General features: G+C 43.5%; 1 protein-coding gene across 3 annotated transcripts in view; it reads left to right on the forward strand.

Moving 5' to 3' along the window:
• Window positions 1-26,879, forward strand: part of EYA2 (EYA transcriptional coactivator and phosphatase 2) — a 315,121-nt gene that overhangs the window by 204,460 nt on the left and 83,782 nt on the right. For all 3 annotated transcript variants that reach the window (XM_054541866.2, XM_054541867.2, XM_024239112.3), the window contains 2 exons: window positions 10,554-10,696; window positions 18,428-18,511. In XM_054541866.2, coding sequence (XP_054397841.1) covers window positions 10,554-10,696; window positions 18,428-18,511 — 227 coding nt within the window. The remainder of the gene's footprint in view (window positions 1-10,553; window positions 10,697-18,427; window positions 18,512-26,879) is intronic.

The raw sequence follows: 26,879 nt of genomic DNA on the forward strand, positions 1-26,879 counted from the left end.
CAGATGATTACAGGGCAATTTGCTGACATAGAGGGCAGAATCTGAACATCTCATGTTACTTAAGAGAAAAACCAAATCAGTGGTTCCTTAAGGATTTTTTTCTTTTTACATTTTTAAGTATGATACAAATTATCTAAAAAGAAGTTGAAGGATTTTTTAACTTCTAAGATCAACTTCCTTTGCCAAGAGAAGAAGAATTTTTTTATCTCTCAAGAAGAAATTGGGAAGGCTGTTCCATGCAATTTGGCAACATCTAACAAAATTTAAAATGCATAGACCTTTTAACTCAACTATTCGACATCTAAGAATTTATCCTAAAGATAAACTTTGACCTAGGTACAAACACTTAAGTAAAAAGAATACTTATTTTTTTCACTGATTAAAAATTTATTAATACTATTATGCAAATAATTTTAGTGATAACCACAAGGGTTTTGTACTGTTAGTACATAAATACATACAAAAATGCATTTTGAAACTTCTTGTATCCCCTTTATCCTTTTCAATTTCTGTTTATGTTTTCTCTACAATATATATGATGGATCTGTGTAGTAGAAAATTTTTTGCTGATGAGTATGGTACAATCAGAAATGTCTGGAGACTGTATCAGTTTCTTCTTGCTGCTGTAACAAATTATTATGACCTTTGTGTCTTAAAACAACACAGTGATTATTTTACAGTTCTGGAGGTAAGAAATGCAACATGGCTTTCACTGGACTAAAATTGAGGGGTCAGCAGGGTTATAGTATTGGAGGCTCCAGAGGAGAATCACTTCCTTGCCCTTCTACCCACAGAGGCCACCCGCCTTCCTTGGCTCATGACCCTGCATCATTCCAATTTCTACTTACATTGTCTCTTCTCCTTCTCTAACTCCTGCCCCCCACCCCTTATAAGGACTGTTGTGATTCCATTGGGCCCACCCAGAGAATGCTGGATCATCTCCCCATCTCAAAGTCCTTATGTCAGTCACATCACGAATATTTATTTTTTTAAAAAAGAATATTTATTGCAGCAACATCATAGCAAAAGGCTGGAAACAACCTGGATACCATGCCATTAACAGGAAACAGGTTAAATCAATCATGGTGCATCTACCAGTAGCATACTATACAGCTGTTAAAAAGAATAAGGTAGATATATTTATGCTACTGTGGGTTTCTCTTTGAGCTATTGTGATAGGTTAAAAAAAAAAAAGCAGGAGGCAGAATTACATGTGTAATGTGAGCCTGAGTTTTTTAAAAGTTTAAGTGTAGGTTAATACCCATATTTACTCATATTCCATAAGGAATTTCTAGAAGGATGCAATAAGAACTGTTAATAGTCATTTTCTCTGGAGAGGAAAACAAGATCTGGAGTGAAAGGAAAAGACTGTATGTAACAGGCAATCTGTAGAAGACTCCACGCAACAGCAGCAAATACACATTCTTTTCAAGTGCACATGGGACATTTACCTGGATAAATATTAATGTCTTCTGGGCCATAAAACAAGTTTCAGTACCTTTAAAAGAATCAAGGCATACAAAGCATGTTCTCTGACAGCAGTGGAATTAAATTAGAAATAAATTACAGAAAGATTTTTGGGAAGTTCCCAAATCTTCAGAATCTCAATAATATACATTTCAATGACCCATGGGTCAAAGAAGAAATCAATGGGAAATTAAAAAGCACTTTGAACTGAATGAAAATGAAAACAAATATATCAAAATTTATGGAATGTCATTAAAGCAGTACTTAAAGGGAAATTTATGGCACGAAATGCCTGTATTAGAAAAGAAGACACACTTACCACAGGTATCAGGTGAAGGAAGGAAGGAAGGGAGGGAGGGAAATAAGGGAGGGAGGGAAGGAGGAGAGGGGAGTGGAGGGGAGGCAAGGTTGGTCAAAGGATACAAAACTTCAGATAATAGGAATAAGTTCAGAAGAACTATTGTACAATATGGTGACTATAGTTAATAAATAAGGTATGTGTATTAGTCTATCTTCATGCTGCTGATAAAGACACACCTGAGACTGAGCAATTTACAAAGGAAAGAGGTTTAATGGACAACTCAGTTCCACGTGGCTGGGGAAGCCTCACAATCATGGCTGAAAACAAGGAGAAACAAGTCACATCTTACATGGATGGCAGCAGGCAAAGAGAGAGCTCATGCAGGCAAACTGCCGCTTTCTTAAAACCATCAGATCTCGCGAGACTCATTCACTATCACGAGAACAGTGCAGGAAAGAGACAAAGTCTTACTCTGTCACCCAGGCTGAAGTGCAGTGGCACGATCATAGTTCTCCGTAACCTCGAACTCCTGGGCTCAAGCAATCCTCCTCCTTCAGCCTCTCAAGTAGTTGGGACTACAGGTGTGTGCCACCATGCGCAGCTAATTTTTAAATTTTTTGTAGAGGTGGGGACTTGCTCCTCCTTATCTTCGGCCATGATTGTGAGGCTTCCCCAGCCACATGGAACTGAGTTCTCCATTAATCCTCTTTCCTTTGTAAATTGCTCAGTCTCAGGTATGTCTTTATCATAATTCAGTCACCTCCCACTGGGTTCCTCTCATGACATGTGGGAATTGTGGGAGTTACAATTCAAGATGAGATTTGGTGGGGACACAGAGCCAAACCCTATCAGTGTTATATACTTGAAACTTGCTGAGAGAGTAGATCTTAAGTGTTTTTAGTAAAAAAATTAAAAAAAATATGTGAACGTTAATTAGCTTGATTTAGCCATCCCCAATGTATACATATATCAAAACATGTTGTACATCATAAATATACACAATTTTTATTTGTCCAATTAAAAAATCATCATCACCATCTGCAGGGTTGCTGTGAAAATTGAAATAAAAAGGCCGGGCATGGTGGCTCATGCCTGTAATCCCAGCATTTTGGGAGGCTGAGGTGCATGGATCACCTGAGGTCAGGAGTTCAAGACCAGCCTGGCCAACATGGCGAAACCCCATCTCTACTAAAAATACAAAAATTAGCCAGATGTGGTGCCACACGCCTGTGATCCCAGCTTCTCAGGAGGCTGAGGCAGGAGAATCACTTGAACCTGGGAGGCAGGGGTTGCAGCGAGCCAAGATTTCACCACTGCACTTCAGCCTGGGTGACAAAGCAAGACCTTGTCTCAAAAAAAAAAAAAAAAAAAGAAGAAAGAAAAAACATGTGCATTGCCTATTATTATTATTATTGAGACAGAGTCTCAATCTGTCACCTAGGCTGGAGTGCAATGGTGTGACCTTGGCTCACTGCAACCTCTGCCTCCCAGGTTCAAGTGATTCTCCTCCCTCAGCTTCCTGAGTAGTTGGGATTACAGGGTTTCCCAACCACCATGCCCACCACCATGCCCGGCTAATTTTTGTGTCTTTAGTAGAGACAGGGTTTTACCATGTTGGTCAGGCTGGTCTCAAACTCCTGACCTCCAGTGATCCGCCTGCCTCAGCCTCGCAAAGTGCTGGGATTACAACCATGAGCCACTGTGCCCGGCCAGCCCTGCCAATTATTAAGTAACATGCAAATGTAAATAATGATTAATGAAAATATATTTAAGAACTCACTTTAACCCAGACAGTTAAATAGAATAATTTCCATCCAAAGATATGATTATTTAACTTAATTTAAAATTTTTTAAAAATAAGAAAAGAAGAAGTAAAACTTCATGAAGTAAAGAAATAAAATGACATGGTCGCCTATGTAGAAAATCTGATGGAATCTATGAAAAAGCTACTAGATCTAAAAAGTGACTTTAGCAGTGTTGCAGGGTACTGGGTGAATATCTAAAAATCAACAAACAACAGGAAATGGAATATTTTAAATGCCATTTGAAATAGTATCAAAGATGTGAAATACTCAAGGTTAAATTTGGCAAAAGATATGCATGACTTTACACTAAAACCTATAAAACTGCTGAGAGAAGTTAAAGAAGGCAATTCATAAATGGAGATATATACCTGGTTCATGAATCAGAAAACTTAATATTGTTAAAATGCCAGCTCTTCCCAAATTGTTCTATAAGATTAATACAATCTCTATCAACATCTCAGGCTTTTTTTTAGAAACTGTCAAGCTGTTTCTGAACTTCAAATGGAAATGCAGAGGACCAAGAAGAGCCACAATGACTTCGGTAGAGAAGAACAAAGTTAGAGGGCTAAGACTACCTGATTTTAAAATCCATTTTAAAGCCACAGTACTTAAGACAATGCAGCATTGGCATAAAGATAGACAAATAAATCAATGGAACAGAATTGAGAGTTCAGAAATAGGTTGGGTGCCATGGCTCGTGCTTGTAATCCCAGCACTTTGGGAGGCCGAAGAGGGAGGACTACTTGAGGCCAGAAGTTTGAGACCAGCCTGAGCAACATAGCAAGACCCTGTCTCTGCAAAAAAATAAAAATAACCCAGGCAGTGGGTTGTGCCTGCAGTCCCATCTGCTCAGGAAGGTGAGGTGGGAGAATTGCTTCAGGGGTTTGAGGATGCAGTGAGCTATGATCATACCACTGTACTCCAGCCTGGATGACAGAGTAAGACCCTGTCTCCACAGTAAATAAATGAATTAACCCACATGTATATGGTCACCTGATTTTTGACAAAAGACAATTCAATGGAGAAATGGAGAAAGGACAGTCTTTTCAACAAAACATGCTGGAATGGCCGAGCACAGTGGCTCACGCCTGTAATCCCAGCATTTTGGGAGGCCAAGGCAGGTGGATCACCTGAGGTCAAGAGTTCAAGATCAGCCTGGCCAACATGATGAAACCCCGTCTCTACTAAAAATACAAAAAATAGCCAGGCGTGGTGGCACACACCTGTAATCCCAGCTACTTGGGAGGCTGAGGCAGGAGAATCCCTTGAACCCGGGAGGTGGAGGTTGCAGTGAGCCAAGATCATGCCACTGCACTGCAGCCTGGGTGACAGAGCAAGAGTCCATCTCAAAAAAAAAAAAATCCTGGAACAACTGATTATCTATACTTCATACCTCACGTGACACACAAAAAAATGCCAAATAGATCATAGACTTAAATATAAAACTGTAATCTTCTACAAGAAAACATAGGAGACAGTTTTGTGACTTTGATTTAGGCAAAGATTTCTCATACATAACACCAAAAATATGATCCAAAAAGAATATAAACTGGACTTCATACAAATTTAAAACTGTTCAGAGAATGAAAAGAAATCCATGGTCCAGGAGAAAAATAATTGCAAGGCATATCTCGAATAAAGCATGTGTACCTAGAATATAGAAGGAGTGTTCAAAATCCAATAATAAGAAAGCAAACAATCTGATAAAGAAATGGGCAGGGCCAGGTACAGTGGCTCATGCCTGTAATCCCAGCACTTTGGGAGGCCAAGGCAGGCAGGTCACCTGAGGTCAGGAGTTCGAGATCAGCCTGGCTAACATGGTGAAACCCCGTCTCTACTAAAAAATACAAAATTAGCTGGGTGTGGTGGCATGTGCCTGTAATCCCAGCTACTCGGGAGGCTGAGTCAGGAGAATCGCTTGAACCAGGAGGCAGAGGTTGCAGTGAGCCAGAATTGCACCACTGTACTCCAGCCTGGGTAACAGAGTGAGACTCTGTCTCAAAAAAAAAAAAGAAAGAAAGAAACAGGCAGGCTCTGTGCCGTGGCTCATGCCTGTAATCCCAGCACTTCGGGAGGCCAAAGCCAACAGATTGCTTGAGCCCAAGAGTTCAAGACCAGCATGGGCAACATGGGGAAACCCTGTCTCTACAAAAAATACAAAAATTAGACAGGTGTTGTGGTGCAGGCTTGTAGTCCCAGCTACTCAGGAGGCTGAGGCAGGAGGATCATGTGAGCCTGGGACATCGACACTGCAGGGAGCCATAATTGTGCCACTGCACTTCAGCCTGGGCAACAGAGTGAGACCCTGTCTCAAAAAATAAAGAAATAAAAATAAAGAAATGGGCAAAATATTTGAACAGATGATAGATGCCTCACCAAAGAAGATATAGGGATGGCCAAAAGCACATCATTAATCATTAGAGAAATGCAAATTAAGTTCACAATGAGACACCACTACATACCCACTGGAATGGCTTTAATCACAAAGACGGACCATACCAAAGGCTGGCAAGGATGTGGAGCAGCCAGAACTCTCATCCACTGCTGGAAAATGGTACAACCACTATGGAAAATAATTCATCTGTTTCTTTCTTTTTTTTTTTTTTTTTTGAGACAGGGTCTCACTCTGTTACCCAGGCTGGAGTGCAGTGGTGTGATCATAGCTCACTGCAGCCTCAACCTCCTGGGCTCAAGTGATCCTCTGGCCTCAGCCTCCTGAGTAGCTGGGACTACGGGTGTGTGCCACGAAACCCAGTTAATTTTTGTATTTTTTGTAGAGACGGGGGTCTCATTATGTTGCCCAGGCTGGTCTCAAACTCCCAGGGTCAAGCAATCCTCTCGCCTTGACCTCCCAAAGTGCTAGGATTACAGGCATGAGCCACCATGCCCAGCCTCATCCGTTTTTTAAAAAGTTAAACACTACTTATTATATGACCTAGCAAACACGCTTAATAAAAATAAAAAGCTTACATCTAGACCAATGTGTGAATTAATGTTCATAACAGCCTTATTGGAACTGAAAACTAGAATCAACCCAAACGTCCACCCACAGGCGACTGGATAAACAAATTCTGATGTATCCGTACAATTGAATAGTACTCAGCAATAGAAATGAAATATTGGGCTGGGCATGGTGGCTCATGCCTGTTATCCCAGCACTTTGGGAGGCCGAGGTGGGCGGATCATGAGGTCAAGAGATCAAGACCATCCTGGCCAACATGGTAAAATCCTGTCTCTACTAAAAATACAAAAATTAGCTGGGCGTGGTGGTGCATGCCTGTAATCCCAGCTACTCAGGAGGCTGAGGCAAGAGAATCGCTTGAACCTGGGAGGCGGAGGTTGCAGTGAGCCAAGATCTCACCACTGCACTCCAGCCTGGCGACAGAGGGAGACTCTGTCTCAAAAAAAAAAAAGAAATGAAGTATCGATAAACACCACATGTACTGAATCTCAAAGCAATTATGCTGACCAAAACAAGCCAGAAAAAAGAATACATACTATGTGATTCCAATTGTTTAAACCTCTAGAAAATTCAAACTAAAGTCTATAGTGAAAGAAAGCAGATTAGTGGTTGCCTGGGGAGGAGAACTGGAGGAAGAGATTATCCAAAGGGATAACAAGGAAATTCTTGGGGTGCTGGATTTGTTTATTATGCTGATTGTGGCAATGGCTTCACAGATGCGTACATACGTCAAAACTTAAGAAATTGTGTACTCTAAATATGTCTAGTGTATTGTATGTCACTTGCGCCTCAGTAATGCTGTTAAATAAGTAAACGCATTAGAAGAGAGAAAGAAAAAGAATGAAATGACTCCAACAAAGGTTTACATAAATTGTGCTATCCTGTGGATCTCTGACTGTGACCCTGAACTTTTACTCTGTATTAGTCTGTTCTCTCATTGCTATAAAGAAATACCTGAGACTGGGTAATTTATGAAGAAAAGAGGTTTAATGGCTGGGCACAGTGGCTCATTCCTGTAATCCCAGCACTTTGGGAGGCCAAGGCAGGCAGATCACTCAAGGTCAGGAGTTTGAGACCAACCTGGTCAACATGGTGAAACCCCATCTCTACTAAAAATATAAAAATTAGCCAGGTATGGTGGCGTGCGCCTGTAATCCCAGCTAAAGAAAAGAGGTTTAATTGTCTCATCGTTCCTCAGGCTGTGCAGGAAGTATGGTGCTGGCACCTGCTCAGCTTCTGGGAAGGCCTCGGGAAATTTGCAATCATGGCAGAAGGTAAAAGGGAAGCATGCACGTCTTACATAGCCAGAGCAGGAGAAGGAGGGGTCGGGGGGAGGTGCCAAACATTTTTAAACAATCAGATCTCGTGAGAACTCACTCACTGTGCAGTACCCAGGGGAGGGGGAGATGGTGCTAAACCATTCATGAGAACTCCATGCCCATGATCCAGTCACCTCCTACCAGGCCCCGCCTCTAACACTCAGGATTACAATTCAACAGGAAATTTGGGCGGGGACACAGATCCAAACCATATCACTCCTCATTCTCAAGAATGTGTACATTTGGGTAAAGGCCTGTTTTTTTTGTTTCTGGTTTTTTTTTTTTTTTTGGTACCTCTGCAAAATTGGTTTCACACAGACCTTATTTTAGACATTTCTTAGATAACTAGCATTTACCCCTGTTTTTGATATTTGCCTGTTTTAATGGGGGACAAACAAGTGTTTTCTAAGCCCAGTAGCCTTAAACTACCAAGTGAACCAGGAAAGACCTTATTTACATTGCTCTTCAGCATCTGTGAATTGAGAAGAAATTCTTTTTCCAGAGGAAACTCTTTGCTCACTCAATGTTTGGGAATCTCTCATGCTGCATCCTGAAGACTCTGGGGAGGTGGAAAACACCCAGCCATCCTGACAGCACAAAATCATGTCTTGTCTTATTATGTCCTTAGTCTGTTAAGAAGCTTTTATGAATATTAAACAAAGTTCAGTCCCTTGGGTCTTAAAGGGAAATAGTTCTTTCAGGGTAGGAAACAAACTCTCCCTAGCCAAGTATTTTTAGACAAAGGCATTTTCCCCTGATGATCCCAGAACTGGCAATTAGGGCAGGAAGGATGGTGTCTGTGCGACACATTTGGGAGCTAAACCAAGCAACTGTAAAGTGAGAAAATGGTATGGGATGTCCTCGAAGGTTCATGCTGTTTTACAGTTCTGTCACTCTCTAGTGACAAGGACAGGCCCAAATTTTAGTTCTGGCTCTGCCACTCATATGCAGACTCACATGGACCAGTAAGTCACCTCACTAAACCTGAGTTACCTCGTTAGCTAAATACGGGTAGTAAAGTACAATCAAAAGCCATGCATTTAAAACATCTGTGCTTAAGCAGCAACACAGCTCTGATGCTGGCTTTGGGACCTGGGTCAGGGACGGTGCTGCTTCACTTGTTTGGGACCACTAGACAATCGCCGGAGGGCACAGGTGTGACAGCCTCTCAGTGGGGCCACACCCAGGAGCACCCCGAAGTGAGAAGCAGCAAGGGCCCATATTCTGTGCTGCGTCTCTCACTAATCCACACATATCTGTGGGTTGACTCCAGCCAGAACTCCATTCAAGTCACCTCCTAACTGCCAGGCCTGTGCTAGATGCTCTCGCCTATATAATCTCATTTACTTCTCAGATTGACAGCTCTCAGCAGGTAAAGCTTAAAAGGCTTGCATTTAATAGAGAAGGGGCAGGGCGCAGTGGTTCACGCCTGTAATCCCAGCACTTTGGGAGGCCGAGGCAGGTAGATCACCTGAGGTCAGGAGTTCGAGACCAGCCTGACCAACAGGGTGAAACCTCGTCTCCCCGTCTCTACTAAAAATACAAAAATTAGCTGGGCATGGTGGTGGGTGCCTATAATCCCAGCTACTTGGGAGGCCGAGGCAGGAGAAATGCTGAATCCGGGAGGCAGAGTTTGCAGTGAACTGGGATCATGCCATTGCACTCCAGCCTAAGCAACAGAGCGAGACTCCGTCTCAAAAAATAAAAATAAAAATAAAAAAATAGAGAATGGAGGGAGCCCAGTAGGGAAAGGAAGGTGGAGAATCCTTCCCATGCAGCCCCCATTTACCTCTGAGGCAGAGAGAGGGGAATCTCCTAAAGGTGGAAGAGTGTAATGCTCAGCTACAGATAAATATGTGTTGCCCTCCTTCTGTTCGTCTAGGCGTTCTCAGGTTTTCAGATTGAGAGAGTTGTAAATGCGTAACTCCTCCATCATTACAGCACCCAGTGGCCACTCCCACTCCCTGCATGAGGCCTTCCCTGACTAGCCCCATATAAATGAGTCACCTCTCAGCCCTCCCTGCTCCCCCACCCTGATTGATTGAATACTCGATTGGTTGATTTTAGAGACAAGGCCTCTCTCTGTTGTCCAGGCTGGAGTGCGGTGGCGCTATCATAGCTCACTGCAACCTCTAACTCCTGGGCTCAAGTGACCCTCCTACTCTGCCTCCCGAGTAGCTGGGACTATAGGCATGCACCACCACATGAGGTCAACTTTTCTATGCTTCGTAGAGACAGGGTCTTGCTATGTTGCCTAGGCTGGTCTCAAAGCAATCAAGCGATCCTCTCACCTTGGAGGTGCTGGGATTACAGGCGTGAGCCCCCACGCCAGGCCCCCTGACTTGTTGATTGTCTGTGGCACATTTCCTTCCCGGGCTTGGTGTATGCTTACTTGTCGATGTGTCTGATGGCTGTCTCCTCTCACTAGCGTTGAAGTGCTGTGAGAACCAGGACATAATCCCACTGCCTGGAGCAGTGCCCGCTGACCAAGTGTCTGCTGGATGGATGAAAGATAATGAAGGTCACCAATGGGCAATTTAAGGGACTTCCAAGGGCAGTTTTCATCCTACGCGGTCTTTGCCTCTGGTGCTGCCTTGGAACCCACTGCTTTGGAGCTAGACGGTGCTGTTGGGATATTTCCCGGGAGGAGACACCCAGCAAAGCTTCTGATTTGTCCACCATTCCCTTTCTTACCCCAGGTGAATACAACACACACAATGGACCTTCCACGCCAGCGAAAGAGGGAGACACAGACAGGCCGCACCGGGCCTCCGACGGGAAGCTCCGAGGCCGGTCTAAGAGGAGCAGTGACCCGTCCCCGGCAGGGGACAATGAAATTGAGGTAATTCAAAGGGGCTGTGTGTGACCTGGTGAATGTAATCTCCATCTGAGGCCCAAACAAGAGTGGGGACAGAGTTTTCTCCAAGTACGTGGCGGAGAATCGCCCTTTGTGTTTACAAAGCACGAGCAGGAAAGCATGAGGTTGTCCAAGCAGGTAGCCCTGGGGCCAGGACAGAAGAGAGGTTCTCAAACTGAAGCACCATCAGAATCACTTGGGGGATGGGGGGATGGTGCTTTTGAAATCAGAGATTGCTGGGCCTCAGCCCTAGAGTTTCCAATTCAGTAAATCTGGGGCAGGGCATGAGAATTTGTGTTTCTGACAAGCCCCCAGGTGATTATGATGCTCTGGGTTGAGGACCACACTCTGAGAGTCCCTGATAAAGAAGAGAATGGGCCTCCGACCTTCCAGCTGGGTTAAAGTGGTTCTCTACCCTGGTTACACAGCAGAATCATCTGGGATGCTCTTTGAAAAACAGACACCCTGGCCCTGTCCCAGACCAATTGAAAAGACTCACTGGAGGAACTAGGGGGGAGGAGGGGAGTTTTAAACATTCTCCGTGGGGACTCTAATAGGGCTTAGATATTGATCTGTGTGGAGGCTGGCTCTAATGAGTGTGCCTCTATTTCTGGGATTCTGGGATTCTGACTTCTCAGAAAGGGGCTCTCAACCTGGGCTGCACACGACAATCACATGAGGACTTTGAGAAACCTTTATTATCGGATTGCACCTCAGACCAATTAAATCCGATTCCCTGAGGGTAGAAGCTAGGCATCAGTGTTTTTAAAGCTCCGTGGGTGATTCCTGTGTGCAGCTCAGGCTGAGAACTAGTGGTCAGGGATGCTCCAGTCTTTTTTTTTTTTTTTGAGGCGGAGTCTCGCTCTGGCTCCCCCATCACCCAGGCTGGAGTGCAGTGGCACAATCTCGGCTCACTGCAACCTCCACCTCCCAAGTTCAAGCAATTCTCTTGCCTCAGCCTCCTGAATAGCTGAGATTACAGGCACGTGCTACCATGCTCAGCTAATTTTTGTATTTTCAGTAGAGACGGGGTTTTACCATGTTGGCCAGGCTGGTCTTCAGCTGCCCTCAACTGACTTACCTGCCTCGGCCTCCCAAAGTGCTGAGATTACAGGCGTGAGCCACCGCACCCAGGCTTTTTTTTTTTTTAATCAGATATACGTGAGGTTTTCAACAGGATGCTATGGGATACATACAGATAGTAAGATGATAATCATCATGAAACAGATTACCAAGTCTACCATCTCACAAAGTTACTTTTTCTGTCTGACAAAAGCAGCTAAAATCTACTTACTTAACAAAAATCCCTAATACAATATAACTTTATTAACTCCAATTCTTGTGTTGTACATTAGATCTCTATACTTGTCATTTGTTATGCAAGTGTGGTATTATTGTCCAGGTACTGACATTTTCCCAAAAACAAAACATTATGCCTAGGGGAGGGTACCAGTAGAAATAGGCAAAATAGATGCCCCAAAACCAGAAGTAAGCTACTGTTGTCTTATCAAGGGAGGAAAATGAGCAAACCCACCGGTTTATACTTCTTTGAAAAAGGCAGTCAGTTGCTGGCCTGAGTGTGCTGGGTGTCTCGGTAGGATTGTCAGTGCCAGGCAGTTCAAGTATACCAGCGTCATGTCCCTATTTATAATCTGTATACTTTATGCGGCAGCTGCAATGCTCAGCCACAAACTCAGACACACTGAGAAAGATCATCTTTGTCATTTCCTTAAAAAGCAATGTAATTTTAACTCTGAGTCCCCACCCCACCAGATGGTAAGAAATTTCATTTCATTATTAGGGACCCTCCACTCCCAGGATTAAATGAGAATCCAGGGGGTCAAGTGGTCTCAGAAACCAGACCAGCCTCTGACATCCAGTGTGGCTGGGTGGCCACTGCCACCTTCATTGTCAAAGCCTGCAATCGTCACTAAAAGTCCGGCCACTCTCTGGTGTTTCCGAGCTATACAATGGGTATGGAAATCCTTGTTGAGCCTGAGAACCTTGAAATATTCGCTACAATTCTTTGGTTGCAAGCAACAGAAACCAGTTCTGGGCCCAGCACAGTGGCTCACGCCTATAACCTTACCACTTTGGGAGGCCGAGGTGGGCAGATTGCTTGAGTCCAGGAATTTGAAACCAGCCTGGGCAACATGGCAAAACACCATCTCTACAAAAAAAAAAAAAAAAAAAAAAAAAAGCCAGCCATGGTGGCACATACCTGTAGTCCCAGCTACTCAGGAGGCTGAAGTGGAAGGATCGATTGAGCCCAGGAGGTGGAGGCTGCAGTGAGCCATGACCACACCACTGCACTCCAGCCTGGGCGACAGATTGAGAACCTATCTCAAAAAAAAAAAAAAAAAAGAAACCAGTTCTGGTTACTTAAGCAAAAGTGAATTTACTAGAAAAGGACAATGAGAGTAGGCCGTAAAACCAAGTTTAGAAAGAAAGTAACAAAGACATTGTTGAGAAATCTAGGAATGCCAGAAAGCAAACACTTTAGAGTGCAGTGTCATGTCCTTCAGTGTCCGATTCCAAAGAGACAGTATCCCAGTGGCCTAGCTTGGGTCTTATACTTGCCCCTTAATTGACAGCCCCACCAAAATAGCACACAATGGGGAAGGAAAACTAGGATGCTCTTTTCAGAAGCCCTGAGGTTGGAAGCTAGGGGTGGGGACCAGGACCTCCAAGCAACACATGCTGACTTCAGCATGTTCAGGGCATTTGATATTTAGCCAGTGATTCCTAGTTCATCTGTAGTAGTTGTTTATAGCTGGGGTCGGTTCTGATCACCCTGGAAGGTGTTAAATATCCTGAACATCATGCTTGGTGCCCTACACTTGGTCAGCCTCCTGAGGTCTACCAGCAGCCTTGATCCATGCTAGAGACCTGGTGGCAAAGCAAGTGTTCCCACTGTTCCTGGGGCCATTCTCAGTCCAGGGAATTCTGTTCTTGCTTTTTGCCTTATTCTTAAAGCTTCGTCCTTCCCCCAAATAGAGGAGATTTTGCACAATCCCTTCACTGGGTTTAGGCCTTTGCAAAAGACTGAAAGAAAATGTATTGGCGTCAGGTGGTACTTGCTGTCTGCCTTCCCGTATTCCTAGGATCTCCTACCAGCTTGAAGTTGCAGAGCTTCGAAAACACAGAGAGCCACACATACATAATATTCCCTCCCCACAAGAAAATCATTCAGTCACCTAACGTGTTTTCTGCTCTCCGTAGGGGAACGGCGGGGATAGAGAGATTTTTCCATTAAACTGAGAAAGAGGTGGGGAGGGTTATGGCATGAAAGTCAGGGATTATAGGGTGATATTATTCTGGAAACATCTGCTTCTTGATTTCAGCATAAGTACCACTGGGCAAGAACCATTGAAAAGGTGTGAGCTGTGTTTCACTTCTGTGCTTAATGTCATCATAGAGGGTTTGCTTGGGTCACACCTCTTAAGTCTTTGGCTGTTTTGCTAATGACTGAAGCCCACGGGAGAGAAATTATGTAGAAGTGGAAAGGAGGAAAATTCTGAGCATGTATTAGTTAAAATCCTTCAGCTGCACGTGCCAGGGACCAACTTGAGCTACTTAGGTGAAAAAGCAGAATTTATTTGAAGGATACAGGGCCTCTCTTAGAACTTAAGGGCAGAAGTAAAGTCGAGTATCAGCGAGGCACTGGAACCAGCAAGGGAGACAGGGACAAGAAACTGCATGTATGCCTTCTCTTCCCATGTGCCACAATGAAGGTGACAGAACGCCCAAACCATAGTGTCCTGGCAGTGCCCTCATGCACTAGTTACTGGGCACAGCTCTCCTCTGGGCCTCCTCACTCCTCCTCTCCCTCTGCTCCCAGTGAAACCAGGTCCTGGTAAAGTGTTAGTTTCTTTGTATCTTTCACCCTCTGTTCTTGTCTCTGGAGATTGCCTGTCAGATCCCAGGGTCTGGGTCCAGCCCATGCTGAAGTCCGAGGGGAGTGGGTGGATGGGCAGAAAGAACACTCAGGGGGCCATAGGCAAGTGAAATGTAGTTTTATTTAGCAGCTTTCTCATCAGCAGCTTTCTCACATTAGCTCTCTCACACTGTCCCCCTTTATCTCGGCTGTCTGCTTCGGCTCTGCGGCTCCTGCTGCCCTGACAGCTGCAGCTGCTCAGCCGGCTCTCCCTTGCCTTCAGGGTCAGCAGCTTAACTCTTCCTCTCTCTGGGCACCTGTGCAAGCTGTGCCGTGGCTCCCCTCTGTCTATCTGCAAGACAGTCATTCTTCCTTACAGGGGCCAGTAGCTTCATTCCCTCTCTGGGCACCAGCACCTGCACAAGAGCCACATTGAGCCAAGCTGAGCCAAGAGCCATGCCCTGTGCACAGCGTCAGCAGGGCAGTTATATCTTCTACAGACAGTAGTGACTGCAAGCCAAGTATGAACTTACACAAACAGGTTATATAACAAGTAGAGGTGTGCACCTGCATGACAAACTCGCTGAGTCACGGAGGCCTGGATATCCATCTGAGCCTAGTCCTTGACCAAAGCACATCCATGTGCCTTACGCTGCCCTTGTCTCCCCTTCAGATCACATGGCTAAACTTGGCCACCAATAGCCCTCCCCAAAAGACAATTACCTTCTTCCTAGCCCCAATTTTAAATTGCAAAAAAAAAGGTCTCTGACCCACCCATGGTTAAGGACGCACCCTGGTCTGCACCATGATGGCCTAGGGAATAGGGTCACCTGCAGAATGGCCACCAGGAACTTACCCACTAAGACTCTAGGATGGTGAGGTAGTGGGAGAAAGGGATGGATTTTTTTCAGAGGGGATGTAATGGATAAAGTGAGGGAGCCTGCACTAAATTTGAAAATATTTGCTGATTTTTAAATATTCTATTACTGAAATTTCTAAATTTAATTTCCAAAGTTCAACCCCAGTTGAATTCAGGTAAGTTAGGACTTGGCGTATTTGAATCTCAGAAGGTCTTCTCAAACACTGATTTTCAAACATTTTTACCATGACCCATAATAAGAAATATACTTAACTATGATGGCCCAGCACATACAGGCACATAAATATAACTGGTCCAAAAGATTTATGAAATAATACTTAGCCTTACTAATTGCTTCAGAAATCCCTGTACTAGAGAATCTGGGATGCTAATACCTTTTTCATTCTAGATATTTCTCTTAACTTTCAAAGGCATGGCAAATGCCATTGTGTTAATACAGCCATTGACCTCCAGAGAGTTTTAAAAGGTGGCCCACTCAAGATTGCATACTGGGGAGGGACATTTGCCTCCACTTCTCAACACCAGCTACAGAGTTAGTCAGGTCCTTTGTCCTTGAAAATAATGATCACCAGAAAAATAAAGAAAATCAACAGTATGAAAAATAAAGAACAAGATTAGCCGGGCGTAGTGGCTCACCATGCCAGCACTGTGGGAGGCCAAGTGGGGAGGATTGCTTGCATTCAGGAGTTCAAGAACAGCCTGGGCAACATAGCGAGACCCTGTCTCTACAAAAAGAAGATCAAAAATTACCCAGGCATGGTGCCACATGCCTGTAGTCCCACTACTCAGGAGGCTGAGGTGGGAGGATTGCTTGAGCCTGGAGAGGTCTAGGCTACAGTGAGTGATGATTACACCACTGCACACAGTGAGGCCCTGTGTCAAAAAAAATTTTTTTAATTAAAAAGAAAAAGGCCAAGGTAAATAAATGGGATAAGTTAGAAGCGAGTAATTTAAGAAATATAAAATAACTTAGGAAAATTCTAATTGGTTTTCATATAAAAACTCAAGATGTTGCATCCATAAAATAAGAAGTGGAGGCTACTAGGAAAGGAACACTCAGAGGGAGAAAAAGTTATTGGAAATTTATTAATTACTGCAAAAATCAAAAATTTAATAAGGGTTAATCAAAAATTTAATAAGAAAGAACACAGATCAAAAAGACAGATTTATTTAAAAATATTGTTTACAAGGAAAGGCAATATCAACCCAAAAGGTTTGATTTGACTATTGGGAATTTCACAAAAAGAAAACAGTAGAAAAGATGGGAGAAAATTATTAAAAGAAATAAGAAAATGAAAATTTTCAGATCTGTAGAAAGATGCAAGTCATTGGATTGAAAATGCTGAAGTGCCAAACAGAATTCGTTAAAAAGAAGACCATACCCAGATAGATCTTCATGGAATTTGAGGATACCAAGTATAAAGAAAAGATCCTTTAAAATTCTAGAAAGGAAAAAAAAGGTAAAACCTACAAGGACTGAGGAACAGTGAAATACCAGATTTCTCATCAGTGACCCTGGACACTTAAAAAAAAATGATGAAAGAATTCTTTCAAAGATCTAGAGGATATTGTTTTCAAATTGGAATTCTGTACCCAGAGAAACTATAGAGAAAAATAAAGATACCATCAGATATTCGAGAATTCAGGAAGATTACTTTCCATGTACCATTTCAGGAAAAGCAACTTAAGGATGAATTCAAGCAAAACAAGGAAGAAAACCAAGGAAGAGAGACTTGGGATCCAGAAAACAGTGGATCCAACCTAGAAATACAATGAAGGGAAGTCTGCAGCAAGCCTAAAAATGATCCAGTCCGCATTGGAGGTTTCTATCACTGAGGATAGATATCTCCAATATAGAGTGTGTGGCTGAATTTGACATTTTAATGAAGGTACATTGTTGCAAACAAGAAAAAATAAATGTAATTAATAAATTCTGACAAAACCAAAAAAGTTACATCAGACAGGTATGATACATATATGAACAAACTGAGATATGACATGATTTTAATTATGATGGACTACAAGTAAAGAGAATACATACAATGGTAGGGGCATTCTCCTTAAAGTCAATCTGGGGATATGACATTGGACACATAGAGAAGACAATGCAATCTTAGCATATTACTTGGCTCTGTAGTGAACAATAATCACAAAATGTAAATGTATATTACTAGTTACCAACTTTTAAAATTAACATAGGCAGAGTGCAGAAAATTTAACCTTAGTTATAAAACCCATGTACAAACAAGTTTATCCTCATTGACAATACGAAAGTAAAGCTACAGCTGATAGACATTAGAGTGGGGAGGATGTATGGGAAAAGGTAGGGACTCCCATATCTATAGCTCCATATTTGTTTACCTTTTTAGCCAAGGGAGAATGTCCAAGGAGAATCGGAATAGAGGGACTCACATATGAGAAAAATGTAAGTTTCCAGAGAAACGACAGAGACTTCCATCAGTTAAACCCTCATCTTTTAAGACTGCCCAGTCAAAAGATATTGTCTCAAGTTGAAAAATCAGTAAGTCAGGGTATAAATATGTTACTTAGAATTATAGACGTGATCACCAGACTTGCTAAAAACAGAAATAGTTGAGCGTATGGTGAACAGTGAATTTAAAATGGTAGTATTTCATTTTGTAAAACGAGTTATATGATTTTCGTTGTTGATTTTGGCCTGAATCCTCCTTTTTGAGCTATTATATGGAAGGCAAGGACAGACTTCTTGATTCTGACATCTTTTGAGTTGATAAAAGCCCAAAAACTGGGTATCCGAATACACATGACACAGATAAGATTGGATGGGGATTAATGACACATCAGTGAGTTACATGTTTTGTAACCTAAAGATAATGTTTTTCGAGACTTCTTTTCCTCCAAGGGAATGAATTTCTGCAGACATTAAATCAGATGCATGTGAGTCCATTTGTCTCCATTCTCTTCCTCTCTTTCATCACAGCGTGTGTTCGTGTGGGACTTGGATGAGACAATAATTATTTTTCACTCCTTACTCACGGGGACTTTTGCATCCAGATACGGGAAGGTAAGAATCCATTTTGTCTCTCTCTTTTTGTTTTCAACATGACTGTCTGTCCAGCCAGTTTGTCCTGGGAATCGTGGGGACAGTTTATGAGGCAGCTTCTCCAACAAAAGCTGTCCTTTGGGGTCAGCCCAGGTTTAAAAATTCCTGTGGCATTTTCCTTTCCCATGTGAAAATTTAATTAGCTTCCCCTTCTATTGTCTCCCATGCCTTTTCTTCCAACGTTTGAAGCAATCAACATTTACTTGATAGGAAATACGCTTGTCTTCAGCTGTCTCCCTTCCTAAGACAGTGCTATGCTGCAGCCAAAGCCAGTAATTCTAGCTAGAAAACGAGGTAAAGTACTTTTCTTCTTCCCTGTTGTTTATCCTAGTGTCTCCGGCAGATGAATTCAATTTTCCTTCTGTTGTTTTGAGACAAGGGGGAGGCATTGTCAGCTCCAGTGTGGATCTTAGCAATCGTCTTGGAAACGTATCATCAACCAGTTATGTCGGGGAACCATCTAGTTAGAAGTCTAGGCAAATGCTATTGGCTGAATCGTGGTGGATGGAAGAGACCTTGAAACCACTTTAATAATGCAAAAATGAACTCAACTGCTAAAACCCAAACCTTGCCAATTATTTGGGTTCATCCCATGGGCTACTGAACAGACGACGAGTGGATGCCCTAGACATCTGTCATCCCTTCAGGGGCACACATGGGGTGGAGGGGCAGTACTTAAGACGACAGCCTAGTTTTCATCTCCTCAGAGGTGAGTGACCCACTGGCAGCTGCTTCCATGCATGGGTAGGAACCTTGAGACTTGCCAGCGCCTGGAAAATATTTCTGTTTCTGTTTAGAGACCAGGAATATGATTTGACATCACTTCATGGCTTTTCCAGCTGCTCATGTTTTTTATGGGGGTTATAACAAGCTGGATGTGTAATTAGCAAGATAGATTTATCGTCTGCCGTTATGTTGTAAAGAATATAAAAATGGTGTTGGTGGTGCAGAAATCTCTTGCCGTGTAGGAATGCCGTTAATATGTCTAGCAGTGCCTGTGGGAAATCCGGCATGCATTTTTGGACCGTGCACAGCTTGGGTAAAAGATGGCAGAGTCAAGAGCTGCTGAAAACACTGAAGAATGGGCTCCACAGCCATTGCAAAAAGTTGGGCTATCCCAAAGGGGCCGCAGTAGTAAGTTGCCTGCTAAGTCGTGGTGTTTTATGGTTTTCCGAACCACTCCTGTAAAGTCACCTCCCCTGAGACACAGGCACTCACTCATCTTGCCCTTAGAGGCAGCCTGCTGTGAATTTCCATAGCTCCGTGCAACAACTCACTTAGTATGGATTGTGTAGGGATGTGTGATCTTGGGTATGATTTTTGTATCTGTGTCTCACCAACATTCCTTAAACCAAACTGTGGGCTCCCTCAAGTCGGAGACAAAGCCCCGAGTTCCTTTCTGGGCCCCATGTCTCCTGGCCCATGCCATTCCTCACTGCCAGCCACCTCTCTCCCACCTCACCACCCAATTCCAGCCACCTTCACCTCCACCTCGGCTCCCTATCTGGTCTCCCAGCTTCCACTCTTGCCCGCTGCAGCCTCCTACATTGGAATCATCCTGAAATACAAGCTTGGCCATATCACTCTCCAGCCAAAAAATCTTCAGTGGCTTCCCCATTGACAAGCCTACCCCCAGCCTCCAAGGCTCTTCATGAGTGGCCTCCTGCCCCATTCTCCAGCCTCTTTTCCTGCTCTTACCCTGAGTTGTTTTTGGTCCTTGAACCTGCCACATTCTCTCCCATCGCTTCTGGGTTTCTCCCAGAAGATCCTGAGACAAAGAGTGAGTGCGAGTAATCTATCTGGGAGGTAATCCCAGGAAGTACCGGGCACAGAGTGGGGAATTCAGGCAAGGAGGGAAAGGAAGCCAATACAAATTACACGAATATAATAGTTACTGCCATGGGTGGCTGGGGCTCAGTCCCACCAGGGACGGTGTTAACCCACCCAAGGAGTAAGGGAGCTGGGATATTTACCTGAAAATTCCCTTCCATCAAGGGTTGAAGGCTTTTCCTGGGAATTGTCTCTCTGCACTTCTGGCCTGTCCCCAAGAAGCCGCAGGGGGCAGCCTTGGTGGCTCACACCTATAATCCTAGCACTTTGGGAGGCCGAAGTGGGAGGATTGCTTGAGGCCAGCCTGGGCAACATAGTGAGACCCCATCTCTTTAAAAAACTTAAAAATTAGTCTGGTGTGGTAGTGTGTACCTTTGGTCCCAGCTACTCAGGAAGCTGAGAAGGGAGGATCGCTTGAGCCTACGGTGAGCTATGATCGCACCACTGCACTCCAGCCTGGGCAACAGAGCAAGACCCTGTCTCAATCAATCAATCAATAAAAGGAGAGCCCCAGGGTAGAGCATCACAAATGCTAACTGTGGAAGGTTTCTTCATATATGTACAGGAATGGTGACTGTTGAGGGGACATGGAGCTGGGGCACACTGGAAGCCTCTGCTATAATCTAAGATGTTCTAGAATGTTCTTTTGAGTTAAATCCTACTTATCTTTCAGTTCTCATTTAAAATGTAGCTTCCTCCAGAAGGATTTTCCTCACTACTCCTCTCCATCTAAATTGTGTCTGTCCTCGTAACTGAGTCTTCCATTCATGTCATAATTATGTTTCTTGTATGTCTTCCTTCTAGGCTATAAGCACCATAAGGGCAGAGACCATGAACATTTTTTTTTTATCTCCCCAACCACGCACAGGGCAGAATTGCTCAATAAATATTTGTTGAATGAATGAATCAGGGTGATCCCCTAGAATGTTAAGCTGCATGAGGACAGGGACCTTTGGTTTGGTTTGGTTTTGTTCATAGCTTTATCACCAGTGCATGGAACAGTGTCTCCCACTTAGTAGGTGTCAAGTAAATATTTGTTAAATGAAGGAAGAAGGAAGGAAAATAGTATCAAAAGAGAAATTTTTAACTGGTGGCCACTGGCCAAATTCATACTGCAGATATTTCTCTTTGGCCCCCAGAGTGTTTGAAAAAATGTGAATGCATTGCCAACATTTAAAAATCAGGAGATTGCACAGACCAAAACAATCTAGATTTCCAGCTCTTCTTGAAAAATTAGGAATCTGGCAATCCTGCATTCCCCTGGGGCCGCAATCAACAGGAGCAGAGGAGGACTGCCCTCTTAGAGTGGGGTGGACATTCTCCAGCCCATCGCAGCCCCCACGTGGCCTGGTTAACCCATTCTTGGGACTGTCTGGCCCCATTGGTGTCTGAGTTTCGATAGCCATCCTAGAATTACAGAGTCATAGAAGATTAGAGCTGGAAGGACTTGAGAGACCATCATGTCCAGTTAGTCTCCATCGTCCATAAGGAGAAACTGAGGCTCAGAGGGAGTAAGATCATCCAAGAAAGCATGAGAATCAGACTCAAGCTCACCTGCCTCCCTGTGTGATCTCTGGATGTCCAGGGAAAACTGAGGTGAAAAGCTCTTAGAGCACCCAGATCGCCTGTGCCATCTTCATGACTTCTAGAATTTTCCATTCCCTCCTCCAGCTCTTGCTAAGATGAGGAATGAGTATTATCATTTGCTAAATCTAGCAACCTTCACAGAGACCCAAAATAATTGTGACTTAAACAAGATGCAAGTTTATTTCACTCCCCAGCAGTCCAGATGGAAGCAGTTCAAGCTGGGGAAACTGCTGCACAGCACCAGAGACCATGGCCTCTATAGTCTTATTCCCTGCCATTTTTTGGAGTGTCACCAGGATTGGCAAGATAAATCATAGCTTACCCCCATGTCTGCATTCCAGCCAGGAAGCAAGAATAGGAAAAGGGGGACTTGCCCCTCTCTTTTGATATTTTTATTTTCTTGTCCCTCTTTTTATATTATTTTTATTAATTTTTTTAGAGACAGGGTCTTGCTCTGCTGCCCAGGCTGGAGTACAGTAGCACAATCATAGCTCACTGTAACCTCAAACTCCTCACTCAAGCAAGCCTCCCACCTGAGCTTCCTGAGTAGCTGGGACTACAGGCAAGTGCCACCATGCCCAGCTAATTTTTAAAAAATTTTTGTAGAGATGGGGTCTCACCGTGTTGCCCAGGCTGGTCTTGAACTCTTGGGCTCAAGTGATTCTCCCACCTCGGCCTCCCAAAGTTCTGGGATTACAGGCCTGAGCCACCACACCCAGCAAGCCCCACTTTTTTAAAGGCCAGACTCAGAAGTTGCAGGCATCACTTCTGCTCTTATCCTATTGGGCAGAACTTGGTCAGATGGCCTCATCTAGCTGCAAGGGAGTCTGTGAAATGTACTCTTTATTTGAGGCAGTCATGGCCCGTTAAAATTTAGAGATTCTATTACTCTGAGAGGGAGAAAAGAAGAATGGGTATTAGAGGACAACTAGCAATTTCTAGCCCAAAGTACTGTATAGTAAAAGGAAAAACAATTAAATAGAAAACTGATGAGGAAAAATAAAATTAGTTATGTTTGAGAGGCCTAAGGGACAACAGGATTTGTAGGTCTGAAGCTCCAGAGAGAGGTCTGCACTATGGCTCTAAGCTTGGATGTCAGAGAAGTAATAAGGATCTAGAGGAGAAGTGTGAGCCCCATTTTGCAGACAGAGTAACTGCGATGAGACCTGCAGAAGTTAGGTAGTTGGTGGGATATGCATGACAGAACCAAAACTCATGGCCTCAGCTTCTGGCTCACAGTTCTTTCTTTCTGTACTTCCCCAGCACTGCAGCCATGTGAAACTTGTTATTAATAGCTGTCATCAAGTATGATGTTCAGTTTGAAGTACAGCGTGTTTAAGCTACAAAGAAAATTTATTGGTGCACAATAATTGAAAAACCCAGGGATACCTGGGATTCAGGTCTGGCTGGATCCAGATGTTTAAGCAATGTTCTTAGGTCATTCTGTATGTCTTAGCCAATTTTCTCCATGTGGTAACTCCCTCTCAGCAATCCCAACTAAAAACTGGAAATTTCTAGTACCCACATTCCAGCACAACTTCTAGGCTTGAATCTCAATGTCCCAAACTGGGTCACATGCCCATCCATATGCCAACCTCTGTAGCTCTGATTGGCCAGCCAAATCAAGAGCCCACTCCTGGCATGGGAAAGAAGGGGCAGATCAGCTCCACCTCAACCAAACAGAGTGAGAGAGGGAGGATGGTCCCCCAAAGGAAACTGGAGTAATCCTTCCAGAAGAGTATGAAGGCCCATGGATGTCCAGTGAATGGGCACTGGATGCCAAGATCCCCTGAACATCCATGACAAGAACCAGCAGCACTTTGCTTGTGGCCATCATGCTGCGTACCATGCAGGAAGCCAAAATCATTAATAGTACCAGCCAGAGGGGGGACTTGCTGTTTTTTTGAGGAACTAAGCCCATCAAAGCTAAAATGATTGGGGAATGATTCAAAATAGGGTGTTTGAGTTTTAAGACAGAAACTAGACTCCCTTTCTGTTCCCAATCAAGGGATGTGCTGCTTGAGACTGTCATCTCTTCACTTCCTTTCCATTTCTTCCTCCCCAGTGCTCAGAGCCAGAACATCCCTTTGGTAGCTGTATCTCCCAGCATCTTGTGGATCCATTAGAAATTCCCTAGAGACCTGGAACAGCCAGTGACTGCCGCCTCTTTCCTAACCCCTCCCTTCCCCTACCACCCTCCTCCGCAGTCTCTGAACTCTGTTTTTTTCCAGCTGGTATTAGGCAAATGCAAGGTGGTCAAGAGCCTTTGCCTGTGGCCAGGAAGCGATTCTAAAAGGGATTAGTCAGCTTTCTTCCAGGGATTCACGGGGAGTCGCCCTGACTCCTCCTTTTGTGCCTTGCCTTCTAGGCAGCCCACTACCAATATGAAGCTCAACTCCAGGACCTGTTGTTGTTGTTGTTGTTGTTAATAACAGTTTTATTGAGATATAATCTACATATCATAATTTACCCTTTCGATGTGTACAATTCAGTAATTTTTAGTATATTCACAGAGTTGTACAACCATCACCACTCTAATTTTAGAATATTTTCATCACCCCAAAAAGAAACCCTATACTCATTAGCAGTCACTCCCCCATTTCCTTCTCCCCCCAGCCCCTGACAACCACTAATCTACTTTCTTTCTCTACAGATTTGCCTCTTTTGGATATTTCATATAAAGGGAATCACACAGTATGTGTGATCATCCATGTTGTAGCATGTATCAGTACTCCATTCCTTTTTATGGGCACATAATTTTCCCTTGTGTATTAGTCCATTTTCACATGGCTATAAACAAATATTCAAGACTGGGTAATTTATAAAGGAAATAGGTTAAATCGACTCACAGTTCTGCATGGCTAGAGAGGCCTCAGGAAAGTTAACAAACATGGCAAAAGAGGAAGCAAATACTTCCTTCTTCACAAGGCAGTAGGAGAGAGAAAGTGCAGAGTGTAGGGGGAAGAACCCCTTATAAAACGATCAGAAGTGGTGACAACCCACCCACCCACCACAAGAACAGCATGGGGGAAACCACCCCCGTGATCCAATCACCTCCCACGAGGTTCCTTCACCAACACATGGGGATTACGATTTGGATTATGATTCAAGATGAGATTTAGGCAGGGACACAGAGCCAGACCATATCACATTTCATGGATAAACTATATTTTGTCTATCCATTTATCAGTTGGATAGTTGAAGTTTGGGCCATTATGAATAATGCTGCTGTGAACGTTGGCATACAAGTATTTGCATGTGCATATGTTTTTAATTCTCTTAGGTATATGCCTAGGAGTGGAATTGCTGGGCCACATGGTCACTCTAGGTTTAACACTTTTGAGGAACAGCCAGATTATTTTCCAAAGTGACTGTATCATTTTACATTCCCATCAGCCATGTAAAATGGCTCTAATTTCTCCACATCCTCATCAATATGTTATTGTCTGCCTTTTTGGCTATAGCCCTAGTAAGTATGAAGTGGTATCTCATTGTGGGTTTGATTGACATTTCCCTAATAATGTTGACAAATGACTAGTGATGTTTTTATGTGCTTATTGGCCATTTGTATATCTTCTTTGGAAAAGTATTTATTCAAATCTTTTGCTCATTTTTAATTGGTTTGTCTTTATATCATTATAAGAGTTTTTACATATCTGGATACCAGTCTGTTATCAGATATGTGATTTGCAAATATTTTCTCTCTCATTCTGTGAGTTGTCTTTCCATTTTCTTTGTGGTATCCTTTGAAATACCAAGCTTTTTATTTTTTGAAGTGCAATTTGTGTATATTTTCTTTGGTTACTTTTGCTTTTGGTGTCATATCTAAGATCCTATTGCCTAACCTAGGTCACAGAGATTTACTCCTGCACTTTTTTCTAAGAATTTTCTCATTTTAGCTCTTATATTTAGGTCTGTGATCCATTTTGAGTTAATTTGTGTGTATGATGTGAGGCAGGGATGCAACCTCATTCTTTTACCTATGACTATCAAGTCGTCCCAGTAGCATTTGTTGAAAAGATTCTTCTTTCCCCCACTGAATTGTCTCAACATCCTGTCAGAAAATCAATTGGCAGCCAAGTGCAGTGGCTCACACCTGTAATCTCAGCACTCTGGGAGGTCCAGGCAGGTGGATTACATGAGGCCAGGAGTTCAAGACCAGCCTGGCCAACATGGTGAAACTCCATCACTACTAAAAATACAAAAATTAGCCAGATGAGATGGTGCACATCTGTAATCCCAGCTACTTGGGAGGCTTAGGCATGAGAATTCCTTGAACCCGGGAGGTGGAGGCTGCAGTGAACCAAGATCATGCCATTGCACTCCAGCCTGGGCAACAGAGCCAGACTCTATCTCAAAAATTTTAAAAAATCAATTGGCCGTAAATATGTTTATTTCTTAACTCTTAATTTTATCCCATAGATCTGTATGTATGCCCTTATGCCAGTACCACACTGTCTTGATTACTATAGCTTTGTAGTAAGTTTCCAAAATGGAAAGTAGTTGTCCTCCAGCTTTGTTCTTATGACCAGTCTTGACCTTTATAATTGGCATCTCCATTGGCTTTATTTTTTGTGGTTTCAACACAGCCTTTGCACTTGCTGTTGTTCCCTGTGCCAGGAATGCCCATCTCCCCATTTTCTACATGGCTCCTTTATTCACGAATCTGCCCAGTGGCTGGGCACAGTGGCTCGCACCTGTAATCCCAGCATTTTGGGAGGCTGAGGCAGGCAGACCACTTGAGGTCAGGAGTTCGAAACCAGCCTGTCCAACATGGTGAAACCCTGTCTCTACTAAAAATACAAAAATTAGCTGGGCATGATGGTAGGCACCTGTAGTCCCAGCTACTCAGGAGGCTGAGGTGAGAGAATAGCTTGAACCCGGGATGGAGGTTGCAGTGAGCCGAGATCAC

Source organism: Pongo abelii, chromosome 21 (assembly GCF_028885655.2).
Source record: "Pongo abelii isolate AG06213 chromosome 21, NHGRI_mPonAbe1-v2.0_pri, whole genome shotgun sequence".
Classification (NCBI taxonomy): Eukaryota; Metazoa; Chordata; class Mammalia; order Primates; family Hominidae; genus Pongo; species Pongo abelii.